We start from the raw sequence: 16,974 nt of genomic DNA, 5'->3' as shown, positions 1-16,974 counted from the left end.
CTGCTTTAAAACTCTGCTGATTTTTAAATTTTCTAATCTTACGGAATTATTTTGGAAATAGACAACTAAGTCATCTGGTGTCTTCAGGTATAATGGAAACTTACACAGAATTTGTCTTTTCACAGAAATGGCAACTGCTTTAAATTCCATTTAGTGTGCATTTTCTTAAATCAGTTAATAACTGGAATAGTTCAGTCAAGATTCACTCAAGGCCTAAATGTTGCTTGTGTTTATGGCTATTTAAAGAGTGCAGAATTTTATTGGAAGACTATAATGTTCTAATGTGCTAATTAGTAAAGAAAATACCAGTGAGGTTTTGTGCATAGTTACTAGATAGTTTTTCTACATATACACCCATATTTCTTAAATATTACATTTTTAAACTAAATCTCGAAATGCTGAGCTTCATGTGGGAGGGAGGTGGAATAGTTTTTCCACTGAATGGATGTAGAAGGCTTGAGAAACATCTTTCCCCTGGGTTGTGGAACATGTTTGTGCTCCGTGAGAGAGAGATGTCATTTGTCTGTTTGCGAAATGGAAACCAAATACAAATACCTGCTGTTCTTAGCCTGTTGCCTTTTGGGGTATTGCACAGACTTCTGGATGAGAGCTCTCCAGTAAGCTGGCACTAAGGCATTTTGTGTCCCTAATAGTCCCGTGCTGTTTCGTCATGCATCTTTCTCACCATTTCTTTACCCTTCCTTTTTTTCTTTTTTTCCAAGTGAGAAAACTGCTCTGATTTCTGCATGTTGTCTAGTTCCTCTCACCACAAAAATAAACGTGTTGGATGTGTAGGGTGAGAGCTGTGCCTCCAGCCACATGAGGTGGTCAGTTCTGCCCCCCCGCCCCATACCTGGACCATAGGAAGAGAGGGACCCAAGTGGCTTTGGCACTGTGAGGTTAGACATACACACTTTTGCCTATTTAGCAAATGATCGACTGCATTTTTGTTTCTGCTGCGCAGGGCCTGAGCTAGCAGCTATCTGTGCTTCCTGGCTGGCAAGGACCTCCTTACCTATATGGGACTGGGGTCTTTGCTGGTTCGGATAGCCCCAAATAAAAACATGGGGCAGGATAGACAGACATTCCTAGGAGAGTTGTACCTTCCTGTAGAAATTGTTCTGGGATGTGCTGCTCATTCCCCGCATCTTTTTGTCTGAGGGTAATTTAGGAGGTGGCAGATGCGTGTTTAGGAAGAACCAGTTCATACCATATGCATTAATAATACCTATGACTCCAGTATTTATCTTAGTATTATGTCCAGTTGACTGGTTATTACTTATGCTTTGAGAATTTCGAATGAGGTTAGGGTGTCTGTCATTTTTTGCATATAATACATATTGCACTGTCCTACAGGTTAGGCAGGCATACAGACCCCTGCTCTGTCCCCAGAATGAAGGCAAGCTCAGCTTGCGTGGGGGGGCGTGAGGGGGCAGAAGGTAAAAAAAAAATGAGACTGATCCTAATAATCTAGGAGTTATGCTATGTTTGCTGTCCCCAGAGGTGACATTGCCTTCTCCTTCGCAGTCCACCGCACTCACTTGTGTTCCAAAAGTTGCATAGAAAATGCATTCTGTAAGCCAAAATCCTCCAGCAAGTCAATGCAAACGTGAAGTGCATCGAAACAGCTGGGACGGTGGAGTCATTCTGCGCAATAGCCTTCTTGGGCCTCAGCTACACTTCATCTGGCTGCCGTCTTCATAACCCGTGTTCCCCTCGCTTCTCAGGAGGCATCTTGAGTCCACCACAAACTGCAGAGGGTCTGGCTGACCCTCAGAAGCTATTCCAGCTAATAGGATGCTATCTACGTTATGCTGTGTTGACATAGTTATCATTGTGGTAGGGACAGAGTGTTTGACATTTGGTTTACTGAAAACGTCTCCTGGGGGTTTTCTCCACATTGAGCGGGTTATTACATCGCTTGCATGTTTTACGGATTCTTTGGTGGCAGCAGTGTGGCAGCAGCTGCTGCTGCTTATTGTCTGACTGCGGGAACTTATTTCTTACATTAAGTTTATTAGTCGCTTTGGAGGCCCGCCATATTTTCTGTTAATGGCATTTTAGTCACTTATCTCCTGATGTTGGTTTAGCCGTCTAGAGTGAGGCTGTCGGTTGATGCCTTCGCACACCAGTAAGCGTGCCTGAGGGTCGTATCGTGTGGGCAGCCGTACCCGACTCTGCCAAGACCGGGCTTTCAAGCAAACCCTGGACACGGATGGGGCACTGCCGGAATCAGGCTGGGCAGGTTCTGTTCCCAGCTCTGCCGGTGGCTTCGTGGATGACCTTGAGCAGGTCACTCTGTGTTCCCGTGACTCTGATTTCCCTTCTGAGCAACGGAGGTCTGCTGTTGAGAAGTGCCTGTAAAAACCAGTGGTTTAGTAATAGTAGTAGTAGTATTTCATCTTTTAACATACGTAGGAAAGCTTTTGCTGCAGACAAGAGGCAGATACACAAATAGAAGCCTAAGCTTTCCTCACTGTTTGCCAAAATACCTGCTGCTTACCTCTAACACAAAGAATACGCCTTACATTTGCCTACTGCAGGCATTACAGTCTTCCTTAAGCAGTTTCTCTGCAGCTTCTTTCCCATGGGATGGGCTTTGGCATTGTTTAGTCCTAATGTTGAGCTTAAATTTCCCTCTGCTGTAATTTTGTCCTGTTACTACTTGTCCTGTTCAATGTGGGCTTTAGGAACAGATTCTTCTTTCCTCTTTGCAGCAGCCCTTCCACGTTTGGGTGGACATTCTAGCTCTGCACACTGAAAACCTGGGCGTCACTTAGCTTAGCTTCCTTCCTTCCCTCCCTATTTTACACCATTTTGTGTTTGCATCCAGATGTAAAACACATTCAAAATACTGGAGTGGCCACTATCTGAAAATTAGGCCTCTGTAGGCGTTTTGGTTCAGCTCTCCCAAAATGAAGATATGGGCTGCTATCAGTCATTTTTTTGAAAATCATAGCCACCCTCTGGGGTCACTTCACATCCCTGTTTAAAACGCCCCTGCACTTGCCATGGGCCATAATGCCTCTCTAGCAGCACACAGCCGTACCGGACCAGGCAAGAAGAATTCAACATCTGCTTTAAATTGCAGCTGAATTAAAGAGAAAGGACCAGGCCTGTACGCATGAGAGGGAAGCAGTAATGATAACAGCTTTCCTTTGTGACAGAAGAAGGTAATTTTATTGTTTGCAAGTGTGAATTACTAGATTGAAAATGCAAGTATACACTTCACAGTGATGTGATCGTGCTCTGAGCCATTTTTTTTTTCTGGTCAAGCACTTAAAAGGCATGACCCCAAAATAAATACACATCTGAACAACGGGGCGCTCAGTGCTGTAGTGTGAGAAATTTTAAAGTGTCAGTGAGCTGTATATAAAAAAGGGTTGTAGAAACAGAGCTGGCAGAACATTCTGCTTAAGTTCTGCCAGTGGCTGCAGTGGCAGGCAGATACCTGGAAGATGCTGGTAAGCTGGTAAATAAGTATGTCCCTGCCAGTGTGGATGGGCAAAAGCTCAAGGGATGGTGTAGAGCCCCCGGGGGGTGTGAGGGCTGGTGTAGTTCTGGTTCCTCCTTGGCTGTGCCAAGTCCTCGCTCCCCGTGATGAACTGCACAAGCCCTTTGTCACTGGGGCAAGAGCAGAGGGGAGTTGTCTGGGATTTGCTTTGCTTGCTGTAAGTGCTTTTGAAGGCATGACTCTGTGTAGCACTGTAATACCTGTTTTCTGTGTATTTAATTAGCTAACTATGGTAGCCTAGGAATACATATGGGGCCTGATTCTCCTGTACATTTAAGCCAATTTCCACTGTTCTGGATGTGCACTTAAAATAGTGCAGTGAACGGCTTGCACTCACCCGAAGGTCCCTGTGTGGTGGTGTCTTGGCTGTGGGACACCCAGGACTCCTGGGAATCTGGCACGTCAAGTTTATCACTTGCCACTGCCACTGGCTGGGGAAACAAAGAGCAAACGCGTGTGAGGAGAAGCAGCCTGAGCGCCGCATCGAGAAGGGGATGAACAGTCACTCCAGAATTGTTTTACAGCCTGAACTGGAGAAAAGGTACAAGTATAATAACTGCCTTTGTCAACATCACTGCCACTTTCTTTCTTATTCTTGCTGCTGGTTGGAATAATAGCATTCGTGCAGGCAATTAATCTTCCACTTGCCAGTTTTTCATGCACCCTATGCATGGGCATGGCTGTTTAACCTTGTGCTCACATATATTATGTTGTAATGTGTGGGACACTGGTGGCCTCGAGCCCTCCTCTATTTTAACCCCTCTTTGGTAGTATTTTAAAACATACACTGGAAAGTGATTTTTATGGTTATCTTGGGGTATATGTTTATAGACTTTAAATACATTTATTGTACTCTTGGGCCAAGGTTTTTCTAATCGGTCCAAGGTCATTGCTATGTAAATGGGCCTGCCTTAAGACAAGGAACCTGAAGGCGAAAGCTTGAATGTAAGTGCGCTGTGGTGGTTGTCCAGAGGAGAAGGTAGCTTCTCTTGGGCAGGAATTACCTCAGATTACAACAGGGTTGATCTCTCTCTAGTTGTGATTTTGCCTGGGTTTGAGGGTGGCATCATGTGGGTGCCACTTCTTGGGCTTCCCTCAAAATATGCTTTTCCCATCCTCATGACCTAGGGTCATCAGCGACGGCTGATCCAGTTGCTCCAGTATCTAGCATAGTGTAATCTTTAACATAATCATGCTTTGGTACCGCCATGTGCAACAGAGCTGGGAAGATGCCAGTCTTCTCTGGTTTACATTTTGGGGAATGAGGCACAGAGAAATGATAGCCCGCATCTCCAGAGGCATTTGGGTCCAGAAATCCATGACTCAGAGCCTCAGTGACCTGCCGAAGGCAACACAGCAGGTCTGGGCTAGAGCTGGAGTTGAACCCAGATCTCCTGTGCACTCACCTTCAGCTGGCCTAGCTCTGAACAGCCTTGTGGTTTTAGGAGATCAGACATCTGTGCACTTGCAAAAAGCTCCTGTGCAAGGTTGTGTTTCTTTATGGGCAAACTGAGGCTGGAGATTCCCACTGAGGGTCTGCGGGTCCATAGGCAAGCGAGTGTATTTTCAGTAGGTGCAGAGCTGCCGTATCTGCGGGAGTGGATCCTATGAACAGCCCGGTTGTGGCAAAGTCAGGTAAAGCCTGTGGTCCTGGCAAGAAGACCTGTGTGTGGATTTTGGTTTGTAACATCTCTCTGTCAGCTTTAATATATAGAGCTTCAGATCTCTGCACTCTATGTGTGTGTGGAACAGAGACTACACATTGACACTTTAAATAAAGGTATAATACCAAATTACTGCTAAGCTTGATGAAGATCATTATTTCACCTCTGAAGGATGGTAACTTGCAGGAGAAACGTTCTTTAAGGACACAGATGTTTGGTCCAAACACCTTTATCTCCCAAAACGACTCAGGTTATTCTGACAGGTAAAACAAGATTGTGCAAATATGCAACAGTGATCTAATCAGCTGGAACAACAGCAATATTTTAACTGGCGCTACCTTTTAACAGCATCATTAAGGGCTCTCATTACTCTTTTATTAGAGGCTCACTCTATTTCTTATCAGATTACAGAATGAACATAACTCATGGCACTGATTTGATCTCTTGTTAAAGAGGATTACAGCTTTGCATTAACTTGGATTGACACGGTTTATAATTTGCTGTTGATACACATGCTGCCGGTGTCACATGTTTGACCCCCTCCCCACAGCACCACTGAGGAAAAGGACACCCATACATCATCATTAAAGATGGCACCCGGTGCAGAAATGGGAGGCAAAAGGAGGCTTTTCTGCAGTAAAGTCAGGCAGGACAAAAGAGACGCGTTCTCAAGTGCAAGCTGAAATTCTAAGCGGGGATTTCTAACTGAGTGAACGTGGGGGAGAATATATCGGCTTTTAGATAGGTTGCTTTTACCTCGGCTAATGGTTCTTCATTACGGAGGAGGCCTTTGCATCCGTTATGAGCCAAATTAGAGGGAAGAAGATGGCTGTAATGGGACTGTGTCAAACCATGCAGTTCCACCTGCAACATGAGGCACAGAAGCCTTTCCAGGAGCTGGGGACATTTCCCCTGCTCTTCTCAGACCCCTCACTGTTGTGGTTGTCACCAGTTAGTGGACTGGTCCCTGCCTTCGGGCAGTATTGGTCATACACCACCAGCAGATGGTGTTAGTTTAACCAGATAACCTGTTTGCCTGTGGTGGAAGTTACCTTGCTGTCATGTCCCTGGCTGGTAGGAACCGCAAGCAGCTGAGGCTTGTGGCTAGGGATGCGTGTCCGTGGTGTGGCTCCCTTCTTCAGCTCCTGCGTACTGCCCATGCGTTGTAGGGCTGATCACAGTATATTTCCTCTGCTTTTTTTTTTTTTTTAAAGTATATAGTCAGGTGCTGACCAGGTAATTCCAGTGCACGGTGCTCAGCATTACTATATAGGTACCTGTATGGATATACATACATATATAAACAGTCTCTCCACAACTGTGGTGGTGCATTTTGTGTTGGACTTTGGAAGTGCAGACTTGCAAGGCAGCAGAACTGGGCTCAGGGTAGGAATCCCGGCCTGAAATCCCACGGCCAAGTGCAAGAAATTAAGCCCGTGACTCCAGCAGTCCCATAGGCCTCAGGTCATGGTTGGTAGAAGAGCATCCAGCCCACTCTTGTTCTTGCATGGGCAGACGAGTGCCTGCTGGGAAGCTGAATTAAGAGACAGATGATCCAGCTGCCAGTGAGGGTAGGATTAGAGCATTTCCCTTGGACTCAGCCAGGACCTTGTGTATTTTCCCAGTCAGCATTCTCACTCTTGGAGTGCTTTAGATTCATAGAATCATAGAATCATTTAGATTGGAAAAGACCTTTAAGATCAGATCCAACTATAAACCCAGCACTGCCAAGTCCCCCTCTAAACCGTATCCCCAAGCACCACATCTAGACGGCTTTTAAATACCTCCAGGGCAGCCCGTTCCAGCGCCTGACAGCCCTTTTGGGGAAGGAATTGTTCCCCATGGCCAACCTCACCCTGCCCTGGCACAACTTGAGGCCGGTGCCCCTCGTCCCATCGCCCCTTCCCTGGGAGCAGAGCCCGACCCCCCCGGCTCCCCCCTAACCCTGACCCCAGCAGTCGAGGGGCGGCCCCCCCAGTGCCCAGCACAGGGGCATGGTCCCTGCCCTGCTCCTGCTGGCCACACCACTCCTGAGACAAGCCAGGATCATAGAATCATAGAATGTTTTGGGTTGGAAGGGACCCCTAGAGGTCATCTAGTCCAACCCCCCTGCAGGAGCAGGGACACCGCTAACTAGATGAGGTTGCTCAGCCTCCCTTGTCTAGGGAGGAGTTTTACAGAGAACAGCAGAGGCTTAGAGAGGAGTAAGTATTTGGCTCGATGAAGTTGCCTTGTTTTTCATTTTTGTATTTCGGTAGCATATCGGGCTGCAGTTACACTAAGGTGCATCTGACATAAGCAAAAATGACAAGTGTTTTTTCCAATATACTTTTTCGTTGCGGATGGTAAACATCCAAAACTAAAACAAGACAAATGTCACAGTGTGTCTTGCTGCAAGCCGAGGGGGGTACGTAATAGGAAATCCTGGTATTAAAAGATTAATTTACTTAGATGACATAAGAATTTAATATTAAAAAAAAATAATAAAAAAGTTGGTGAGATACCAGCCTTTAACTTAGCTCACTTTGTACTCTGGGTATTAAAACACCATGAGACCAGATTAATGGTGGAATCTGGGCTCTGCGATTGTCACTCCAGCGGGTTCACCATGACAGAAGTCCCTGAAAGGAGGCAAAGCCCTTCCTTCCTTCTGGAACAACTGAACCAGCGGCTTCCGTGCTGTGCGGCACAACCCTCGGCTGACTGCGTCGGTGAGAAAAATTATTCTAAGTTTATATAGGCACAGCCTGGAAGCAAGGTTGTGCTGCTTTGTATTGGCTTTGTTTTGGGAAACAAAGGGAGCAGCGCTAACGTGCGGGGCGGTCTCTCGGAGTGCGCAGTGCTCTGACATTTTAGAGAAAAGTGGTGTTTCTGGCGTGAGGCTGTGGGCGGGAGGGCAAGCTGCCTACCTGGGCTCTGTGGCTTCTGGGAGAGCCCCCTGGTATGGCAGGGGACCCTCGGGGGTCCCTCGGGGGAGAGGTAGGGTCTCGCCCTGGGAAGGGGATGGGTACCCTGCTACACACCCTGAGCTGGCTCGCTGGGGAGCGGCGGAGAGCTGAGCTGTACTGGGAACCGAGAAAAAAAAGCACGTGTCGGCCTGTGAAACGAAACCTGTCGGTCCCGAGGCACCGTGGCTTCGGTATCGGTCTGCCCTTTGTGCATTGTTTTGTTTGGTGGATTTTATCCCCCTAACCTTTGACTTAGCCTTAGAAGTCAGCTCATGCAGGTGCAGTTAAGTATCCCATCTCACTTTTAACTGTAGTTGTTAGAAGGGTTGGTATTTGAACGAGGAGCTTTTGTATGTTTTGAAGCTGGCAGTAGCGAAGCGGTGTACGTGACCCCGGTTAGTGCCAATGGGCTGAAATCATCGTGTCCCAACATTTGATGTTTGACATCCCTGGTAAGAAGACAGACGCCTCTGTTATGGAAATTTCCTTTTTAAAGGGGAAAAAAATAACCTGTTAAGAGCTGCAAGATGATTTGTCGTCCTTCCTTTGTGAGACAATTTGTCTTCTCCTGCATCAAATCTGTTATAAAACAGGCAAGCTGTGAAAGAGGGAAATCATCCTAGGAATATGGGATGTTAAGGTACACAAAGAATGGTCCCCTCCGTGCGGCTGTGTGCACGTCCACGCAGGGCACTTGCACATGCAGCATTACAGTGGCTGCTCTGCTCTAAAAACAGAAACCCATCTAAAAACAGAGACTGCGAAAGCAAGATTTTATGAATTTCGTGGGGAAATCAAAGCTGCTGGAAAGCGTGCCGGCGGAGCAAGCAGGAGGCTCCTGAGCCTCCCTGTGTTTTGCTGCTTTGCCAGCCGCTTGCCCACATCTTTTATGCTTTGTGCTGTAAAGGCTCATACAAAAATGTGAATGGTATTGGGGCCAAAATCAGGACGAGAGAGGTGCCATCTCTGCTCCTGTTAATGCTGTCCTGAGGTCAGGGCTGGTCAAGGGGCAGGTGGCTGTATGCTGGCGAAAGGGGGAAATGTTCAGCATTGGTGACAAAGATGGCAGGTCTGAACCCCCGGTCTGGTTGAGTTTGGGGGACGGTACCCTCAGCAGCAGCCCCTCCATCTCTGCCGTCCTCCCGCTCCCCACTCCATCCCCAGATCCAGCCCCACAAAATGTGCAGAGGCCCTTTGTTTAGGGCAAGAACCAGCTTTCTGAAATACTTATAAATCTCGTGCCTGGTCTCATGAGACAAACCAGAGGTCACATGTCACCTTTCATAATTTAAAGCCGTGGGGCTAAAAGCATTTGCACAGACTTGAAGGACCCAATCCTGACCTGCCTGAGCGAGAGGGAATTGCGGCAGACCTTTCTGAATCTCCTTCAAGCGCCGGGCACGGTGATGAGAGCCGTCTGGCCGTGTAATTTATAGCCGGAGTTGTGCGCTCCGGTTTTGGGCCGTGGCGGGGAAGCGAGTGAGAGAGTGCCATCTCGTGGGCCTGCCTTCCCGGCCAGCACCACGCTGCCCGCACCGCGCCGTGCCGCGCCGCACGCCGGACCCCCGGCAGCTCTCCACTCCTGCCATTCAGTCCCCCGGCTTTAAAAGACACAGGTATTTTAATTCTGCCTTGAGATCGCCGCTGCTCGGTTTGCTCCGCGTCATCGGCCGCGGCGTGGGTTTGTTGCTGCAGCAATACCAGGGTGGGGAATGCCTGCTGGAAGGTGTGCGAGCGGGGAGCCAAATCCCACACCCCACCTGCTGATGGAGGGCGACGCCTTTGGCTAGAAATTGAGAAATAAAGGGCTTCGGCATGTTTTCTCCTCTTGGGTACCTGCTCTGCTTGCTGGGCACCTAGTAATCCCAGTTTCGTACTGGTGGACAAAGGATTGCTTAGGATACAGACAGAAAGTTTCCATTTCTATCGGGAGGCTTGTGTTTTTCAGCCTCCCTTTATTCATGGGTGGTCACGCTGTATCTTCCGCCAGTTTTGGTGAATTAAAAATTCGTTGTTCCCAATGGAGGGTGTCACTAGGAACGGGGTAGGTGTAGTTATTTCAGTACTGCTTGGGGCATATTCTAAATGGTCTTTTTTTTTTTTTTTTTTTTTTGGCCTGGAAGAAGAGAAGAAGTAAAAAGTACATGGGAAAAGGTAAAGAAATTTGTCGGAGGGTATTTTTACTAAAACAGCACAGCAGTGACTCACGCAGTATTGCTGTATTAATAACACTCTGGGAAAAAACCCACCAGAAACTGAATTTCCCCCCTTAATATTGTTCTCCCACTAGTTTACAGAACTATATTTAAAAAAAAAAAAAGAAGGAACGTGGCTATAATTACACAAAATAGTACAGCGTGAGCCGTTCTGCCCTCCCATGTGCAGGTATGTAGTTGTTTTCCCCTTTGTATATTTGGTGAAATAGTGCTACTGCAGATGGGCAAAGGAGATTTCTGGGGAGCTGTTAACAGGTATTATGATTTATATTTTGATGATTCATATACGTATCAAATGTGCTATTGCTTTTCATATTCACCCAGGGCACTCTGTGTGTTTCCTTGCTCTCTGTTGCAAGGATTTTGCCTATAAAATGTGCGTGGTAGCAACACCTGGGGTTTGGAGGGTGGTCAATCAGCACACAGAGCTCCCTGCCTGAAGTAGCCACTCCTTTTATTTAATTTTTTAAAAATAATGTTGCTGACATGAGATCACCAGTTGGCGCGGTGGGGAGCTGGTCAGCATTTCTGCAGTGCCGTGAAGTGGGGGCTGCACAGGGGGCTCGGGTTGAGCCGGGCCTTGGCACCTCTCGTGTGATCCTTTGTCTGCGAAGCGCAGGTCGCAGCGCCGCGGTGGGGGCTCCCTGCGGCCGGGAGCCTTGCTGTGGCCATGCCAAGGGCTGCGCCAGGGTTCAGCCGCCAAGGGGAAGACGAGTCGAGCTGCTGGCTTGGGGCTTGGGTGGGGAACGCCCTCCCCGGGGGGCCGTGGCGGTGAGCAGTGCAGGGGCATCCCTTCCTTGCTCTTCCCATAAAACCAGCGTAGGCACCGAAACCAGGATTCTTCTAACTGTGCAGGGGCACGGAGCGCGGGATGAAACGTCTCCCTCGCGCCTACCTTTTGTCTCAGGCTGCTGGTGCGTTGAAAGAAAGGGCTGTGCAAACTTCCTGAGGTGCCTGCGGAGCGGGCCCTGGAGCTGGGAAGGGGTGAGCGCCTGGGCACAGCGCTCCCGGTGCATGGAGCACCTGCGCCCGGCCTCTGCCTTTGGAGCCAGCACAGAAGAAATGCATAAATAATTAAGCCAAGGTACTTACACACACATGTTTTATGGCAAATGGCTGTGTGGTTCGTGATCATTTTTTCCAGAAACAGGTTTTATGATAATATAGTAAAAATATTAAATTAGAAAATGCCTCACTAAGGGTGATAAAACCTTACTACAGTGGAAATAGGTAATTATCCCCTCTACAGCCTAAATGACAGTTTAAAAGAAATAAAAATGTTAGTGCTCATTACTTGCTTTTGTAGGTTGCAATAAAGGGTAAGTTAAATTTTAATTCAAGGAAGACCCCTGTATCGACCTGCTTCTTCCACACTCTCCACCTGAGGTGTAAGTACTGTTAATTACTCGCGTAGGTTATTCCTCAGCACATTGCGGAGACCAGTACCTTTTTGTGCTAAAGTCACCTTTCCTTCATCTGGAGGCAGCGGACTTGGGGTGGGGTGGGTTGTTTCAACTCAGTGGCTCAAGTCTGATGTTTAATATATGTGGGTGGAGGAGAGAAATTTTATATTTTTTTAACCAAAAATCCAAGTTCATTATGCGTAGCCTTAAGGGGGCTGAAAGTATTAAAATCCACACTTACCCTGGTGAATTGAAACAGAGACAAGGTTAAACCTGGAGGATTGATGAGTTTTACTCTCTGCATGGTTAAATCCTGCTGAGGGGAGATGCCGTGGAAGAAAGGTAGCCTAGATGATAAGAAGACGGGGAAAATAAAAAGCTTGGTTGGTTGGGTTTTTTTTCCCCAGCATGAAATATTTGTTGTGTTTCGGGGGTGCTGGGGTTACCTGATTGCCCTCCTCCTCCTGTCACTCTCTGCCAGGGTGTCTGCCCACGCTGTGTTATTACCCCAACAGCTCCTCTCCCAATTCTTCCTTCAGCAGAGGCTGCCGGCGTCGCGCCTGGCAGGATGGGGCTGCGGGGGTGCTGGGCTCGGCGCTGCAGGGCCGGCCTGCCTGCAGCTCTGGGCTCAGCCCCTCTCTGCACCCGTGCAACCTGGGGCGCGAATGTCGGAGTCTGTCAGGGCCGGCAACGTTTCTCTGCTGGGGAAGACAAATCCTTGCTTGAAGTCTCCCTGGGCCCTGCTTGCTTGAAAAATGACTGTTTATTTAAAATCTGTAGGATCGGAGCAAATTCAGCATTGATCCCTGCACTCTGGTACCCATCAGAAAACTCTTAAAAAGCAAAAACTAAAGACAAAACCCTAAGGAGCCTGGTTCTCCACCAGTGGGAAAGGCCAAGGCAGGATGCAAAGAAACATTACTTTGGGCTTTTGCCTGCTCACGGGGAAAACACAGAAACTCTGGCGCCTTTGGCTGGGTTCCGTGGGGTTCCCCAGAGCACGCACATCCTCTTTGAACGGCCTTAGGTTATGGGGGACTGTAAAAAAAAAATGAATGCATGTATGAGAGGAGATGGGCATATGTAGAGAAACTGCAGACGGGAGCTCCTCTGTGCAGGGAGGTGATCTCTGGGAGCAAGTCCCCTTGGAATTTTGCAAACTGCCTTTGAGGTGTGCTTGGCAAGCAGGCCGCGGAGCCGGGAGGTGCCAAGCCCTCTACCTGTGCGTGAGGCTGGTGGGCAAAATAAAAGCGGCTTCTGTTGCTCGCTGGCACCAGGGTGGGAGGAGGAGGAGGAGGAGCGGGAGAAGAGCTGCGTGCCGTTTGCTGCCTGTGCGGTGCTCAGGCTGAACTGGGTCGGCCTGGGCGTGGGTTCGTGCCCCAGCAGCGCTTGCACAGCCTCCAAAAGAGGGTTTCTTCAGCCCAGTCTTTTGTGCTGCCCAAATGGCTCAGTGGCCGGAGCAGAGCGTGGGTTTATAGCCAGGACACGGAATATCCCCACGCTGGGCAGTTCACGGTGGTGGAGGGCAGTGGAGCCGCCTGCGGTGGGAGCGGTGGAGCCTCCCAAGCAGCAGCCGTGTCTGCAGATCCGCGCGATGCAGCAAGGCTAAGATCTGAAGCGGTGGTTAGGTCAGCTGTACAAACTCTGTGGGACAATCATACAGAGTGCGGGAAACATGTGGAAACCACGTTGTTCCTTAGCAAAGCACAAAGGGATGGGGGCAAAGCCGTGTGCGGGAGCTGTGTGCTGTGAGAATGGAAGGGCACTCGCGGTGCCTGTGCCCAGAACGTGCATTAAAACCACCAAACTGCAGGAGCTGCCCAGACTGAGGGCTCTGAGCCCTGAGCTGGGGCAACAGCAGCATCCCTACGGTGGAGGAGAAAATGGAAACAGAGAGCCCTGAGACCCTGCTGGCTGCCAGGAGGGTTCTTCTTTGCAAGATGCTTTCTTCCGGCATGAGAGGGAACAGCCTGGAGTCACAGAATCCCAGAATCCCAGACTGGCAGGGGTTGGAAGGGCCCTCAGGAGCTCACCCAGTGCCACCCCCCTGCCCAAGCAGGCTCACCCAGAGCAGGGGGCACAGGACAGCGTCCAGGCAGGGGTTGGCTATCTCCAGAGAAGGAGACTCCACAGCCCCCCTGGGCCCCCACCCTTGAGATATTTGTAGGTGTTGATGAGATCCCCTCTCAGCCTTCTCTTCTCCAGGCTGAACAAGCCCAGCTTCCTCAGCCTCTCCTCGTAGGGGAGATGCTCCAGTCCCCCCATCATCCTTGTTGCCCTCCTCTGGACTCTCTCCAGGAGTTCCTCATCTTTCTTGAACTGGGGAGCCCAGAACTGGACCCAGAGCTCCAGGTGGGGTCTCCCCAGGGCAGAGCAGAGGGGGAGGAGAACCTCCCTCACCCTGCTGGCCACGCTCCTCTGAATGCACCCCAGGACACTGGCCTGTCGCCGTCAGCTTCCCGAGGCCTCGGGGGGCTCCTGCTGCTGTGCCTGCGGGCTGGAAGCCAGCAAAGTGGGTGCGTTTGGTATCGTCATTTATCTGCCTCAGATCATTTTCCTTGGCACAACCAAGTCGCTGTATTTAAGACAAGGAGATGCAATAGCAGGGCGAGGGGAAAAAACAAATTTGTGATGTTTTGTTGGAAGTCCCCAAGCCGCTCAGCCTCTTCTGACAGGCGCAAGCTGCGAGCGTTTGTCAGCTTTGCCCACCTGAGTGTGAAATGATCTTCTATCAAAACACCGGTTTCAGCATTTCCCTCTCTGCTCCCGACATGTGAACCCCGCTGCGGACAGGAGCTGCCGCGCGCTGCCCGGGAATTTCACCGAGATTGCGGCACAAGTGGAAACGTTTGCTCAGTGTAATGATGTGGTCTGAGCCGAGCCGCAAAGCAAGGCTGGAGGGCCGTGACCATCGGAGGGCTAAATCACATCGCTCTGCGTTTTCCTTCCCATCGCTCGCCTTAAAGTCGCTATGTCCTTGTTGGCAGCCGCGCCGCTTGCCAGCTCCTCTCACAGTTGAAACAGCAAAAGCGAGTTATGTTTATCTGTTTAATAGGCAGGAAAGACGGAAAATGTTGTAACTTGGGTAACACATTCTGCTCCCTCCTCCTTTTTTTTTCTTTCAGGTGTCAAAGTTTTCAGCTTTTCAAGGCTCAGTTCTTGTTTCCTAGAAGGGCTCTGGTCTTGCATTTGTGTTAAACTTGCCGAAACCCGCGTGCGTGCTCCGGGTTTAACACGAACCCCGGCTGTGGTTTCATGGTCTTGGCTGAGCTTTGCACGCAAAACGCGGCGTTGACCATTTTTGTTAGGTGAGGAGCCGCATCCCTCGCCACAGACTCATTTTCTGAGGGTAGAGCAGCTGATTGGTTAATTAGCGTCTAAATTAAAATTAATTTAAGAGATGTGGCCCTGTGAATTAGAATGGTTTCTGGTCTCAGTGGTCTGTGCAGCCTTCTGCACTGCTGGAACGGACACCTCGATCCTCGTCTTCCTCAGATGAACGGCTGGCATTTTTCTGCCATTGCTGTTCCAAACTTGGGAGTTCCTTCCTTCCTGAGGCGGACAGGTCGCCCTCTCCAGTGCAGGTGCCTGCAAGAAGCGGTCAGTCGTCAAACCGGTCGCCGTCTTGTATTGATCTGTGAAGGAGCAAGGCATCGAAGCAGCCCCCAGCGAGCACGCTCCCTGTTCTGCTCTGAATCGAGGAGGCAGCCAAAAATCACGGTGTCGCTGTCAGCTCTGAATTTCGTCCTCTGAAGCCATATTTTACTCATGCTTGAGCGGTGGTGAAGTCTCTCTTCTCTACCTGTCCTGGCAGTTTTCCTGGCCCGGCTTCTGCAGCAGCTGCTTTCCCTGGCTATCCCAGCCGAAACCAGGACACAGTGAACCAGCGAGACGCCAGCCCATGGCAGTGGCATCGTTTGGTTGTTGCTCCAAGAACCCTGGTGGGTGGTAGCATGCTCTGAAGGAAAAAAAACCCCATCCTTCGTGTAACCAACTCTCCGCTCCGTGTGTGCCGTCGTCTTGGAACAGGCTGCTGCCTTAGAAAGCGCCTCTGTAGAAAGGGAGGCTCTCCTGATGCTTTTTCCTCGATTTCCAGAAATGCGTGATTTATAAAAAAAAAAAACGCTCTCTCCTTCCCCCATGTCCCCTCTCAGGTTACTTTGGTTTTAAAATTAAAGACAAATAACCCCAGCCCACTAATTATTTTTTTTTTTTAAAGGGAAACTTGCTCTGGTTACCAGAATTGCTGCATTTGTGCTATTAATTGGAGTCTTGTTTCTGGGTCATTGTCGTCGTTTTTCAAGTACCGTCAAGTCCAAGAAAATGTATGAAAACTAAATTGCGGCCCCACGTAGCCCGTCTGATTGAATCCTCCTTACGGCTCCGCGCTCTCATACAGCCTATTAAAATATTCAATCCTGTTTTCTTACTTGAAGAGCCTGTCTGGAAAGGGCAAACGTATAGAAAACCCCGTTCTCTGGAGGCATGGTATCCAGGCACACTGAAATATTGACATATGCCCGTACTGCGGGTGATTGGTCTTAGGCAAGTTCTCCCCTTTGCTTGTATTTATTAATGACTGTTGAATGCATTTTTAATTATTCAAGGCCTTTTCATTTTAAGGCGTGGATGGGTTTGCTGGCAGCCTCTTGCTTCCACTGCAACCTTGAAAAATAACATTTCCCCCCTTTCTCTTTGCCCTAGGACGGAGCTTTATCGTTCGCTGTTTGGAAAAATCACGAGTCCTGAAGAAGCCGAGCAGAATTAGCACCAGGCCTTGGCGCCAGGACTGACTGCAGCGGTGGGCTCCGTGCCGCGCGCCCCGGCCCGGCCAGCGCAGGAGGGGTACAGCTCCCTGCGCCCCACGCTGCCCTGCCGCCCGACATCGCTCCCAACACCCGACATCGCTCCCGACATCGCTCCCGACGCCCGACATCGCTCCTGACATCGCGCCTGATGCCTGATGTTGCTCCCGACATCACTCTCGATGCTCGACATCGCTCCCCGACGCCCGACATCGCTCCTGACATCATTCCCGACGCCCGACATTGCCTCTCTCGGGGCAGCTGCTGGCCCTGCCCTCGGTGGTCGCTTTAAGCTGCCCGGCGCGAGGCCTCTCCAGCGGCTGGTTTGTTGCTAAAAGCCTCGCTGAAAGCGCAGCACACACGGTTACCGATAAACCACAGAGGCTCCGAAAGAAGGGGGGGGGGGGGGGGGGAGCCACTCCGG

General features: G+C 49.7%; 1 protein-coding gene across 1 annotated transcript in view; it reads left to right on the top strand.

Moving 5' to 3' along the window:
* The window catches only part of AATF (apoptosis antagonizing transcription factor), a 65,389-nt gene extending 48,439 nt beyond the window's left edge, over positions 1 to 16,950 (top strand). Inside the window, exon 13 of the mRNA XM_009638344.2 lies at positions 16,450 to 16,950. Within this exon, the coding sequence (XP_009636639.2) occupies positions 16,450 to 16,513 (64 nt within the window). The 3' untranslated portion in view covers positions 16,514 to 16,950. The remainder of the gene's footprint in view (positions 1 to 16,449) is intronic.
* The last annotated feature ends 24 nt before the right edge of the window (positions 16,951 to 16,974 follow it).

This window comes from Egretta garzetta, unplaced genomic scaffold (genome assembly GCF_000687185.1).
Source record: "Egretta garzetta isolate BGI_Z169 unplaced genomic scaffold, ASM68718v1 scaffold890, whole genome shotgun sequence".
In the NCBI taxonomy this organism is placed as follows: domain Eukaryota; kingdom Metazoa; phylum Chordata; class Aves; order Pelecaniformes; family Ardeidae; genus Egretta; species Egretta garzetta.
Note: the sequence above shows the minus strand (reverse complement) of the source record. Positions and strands in the feature narration are given on the sequence as shown.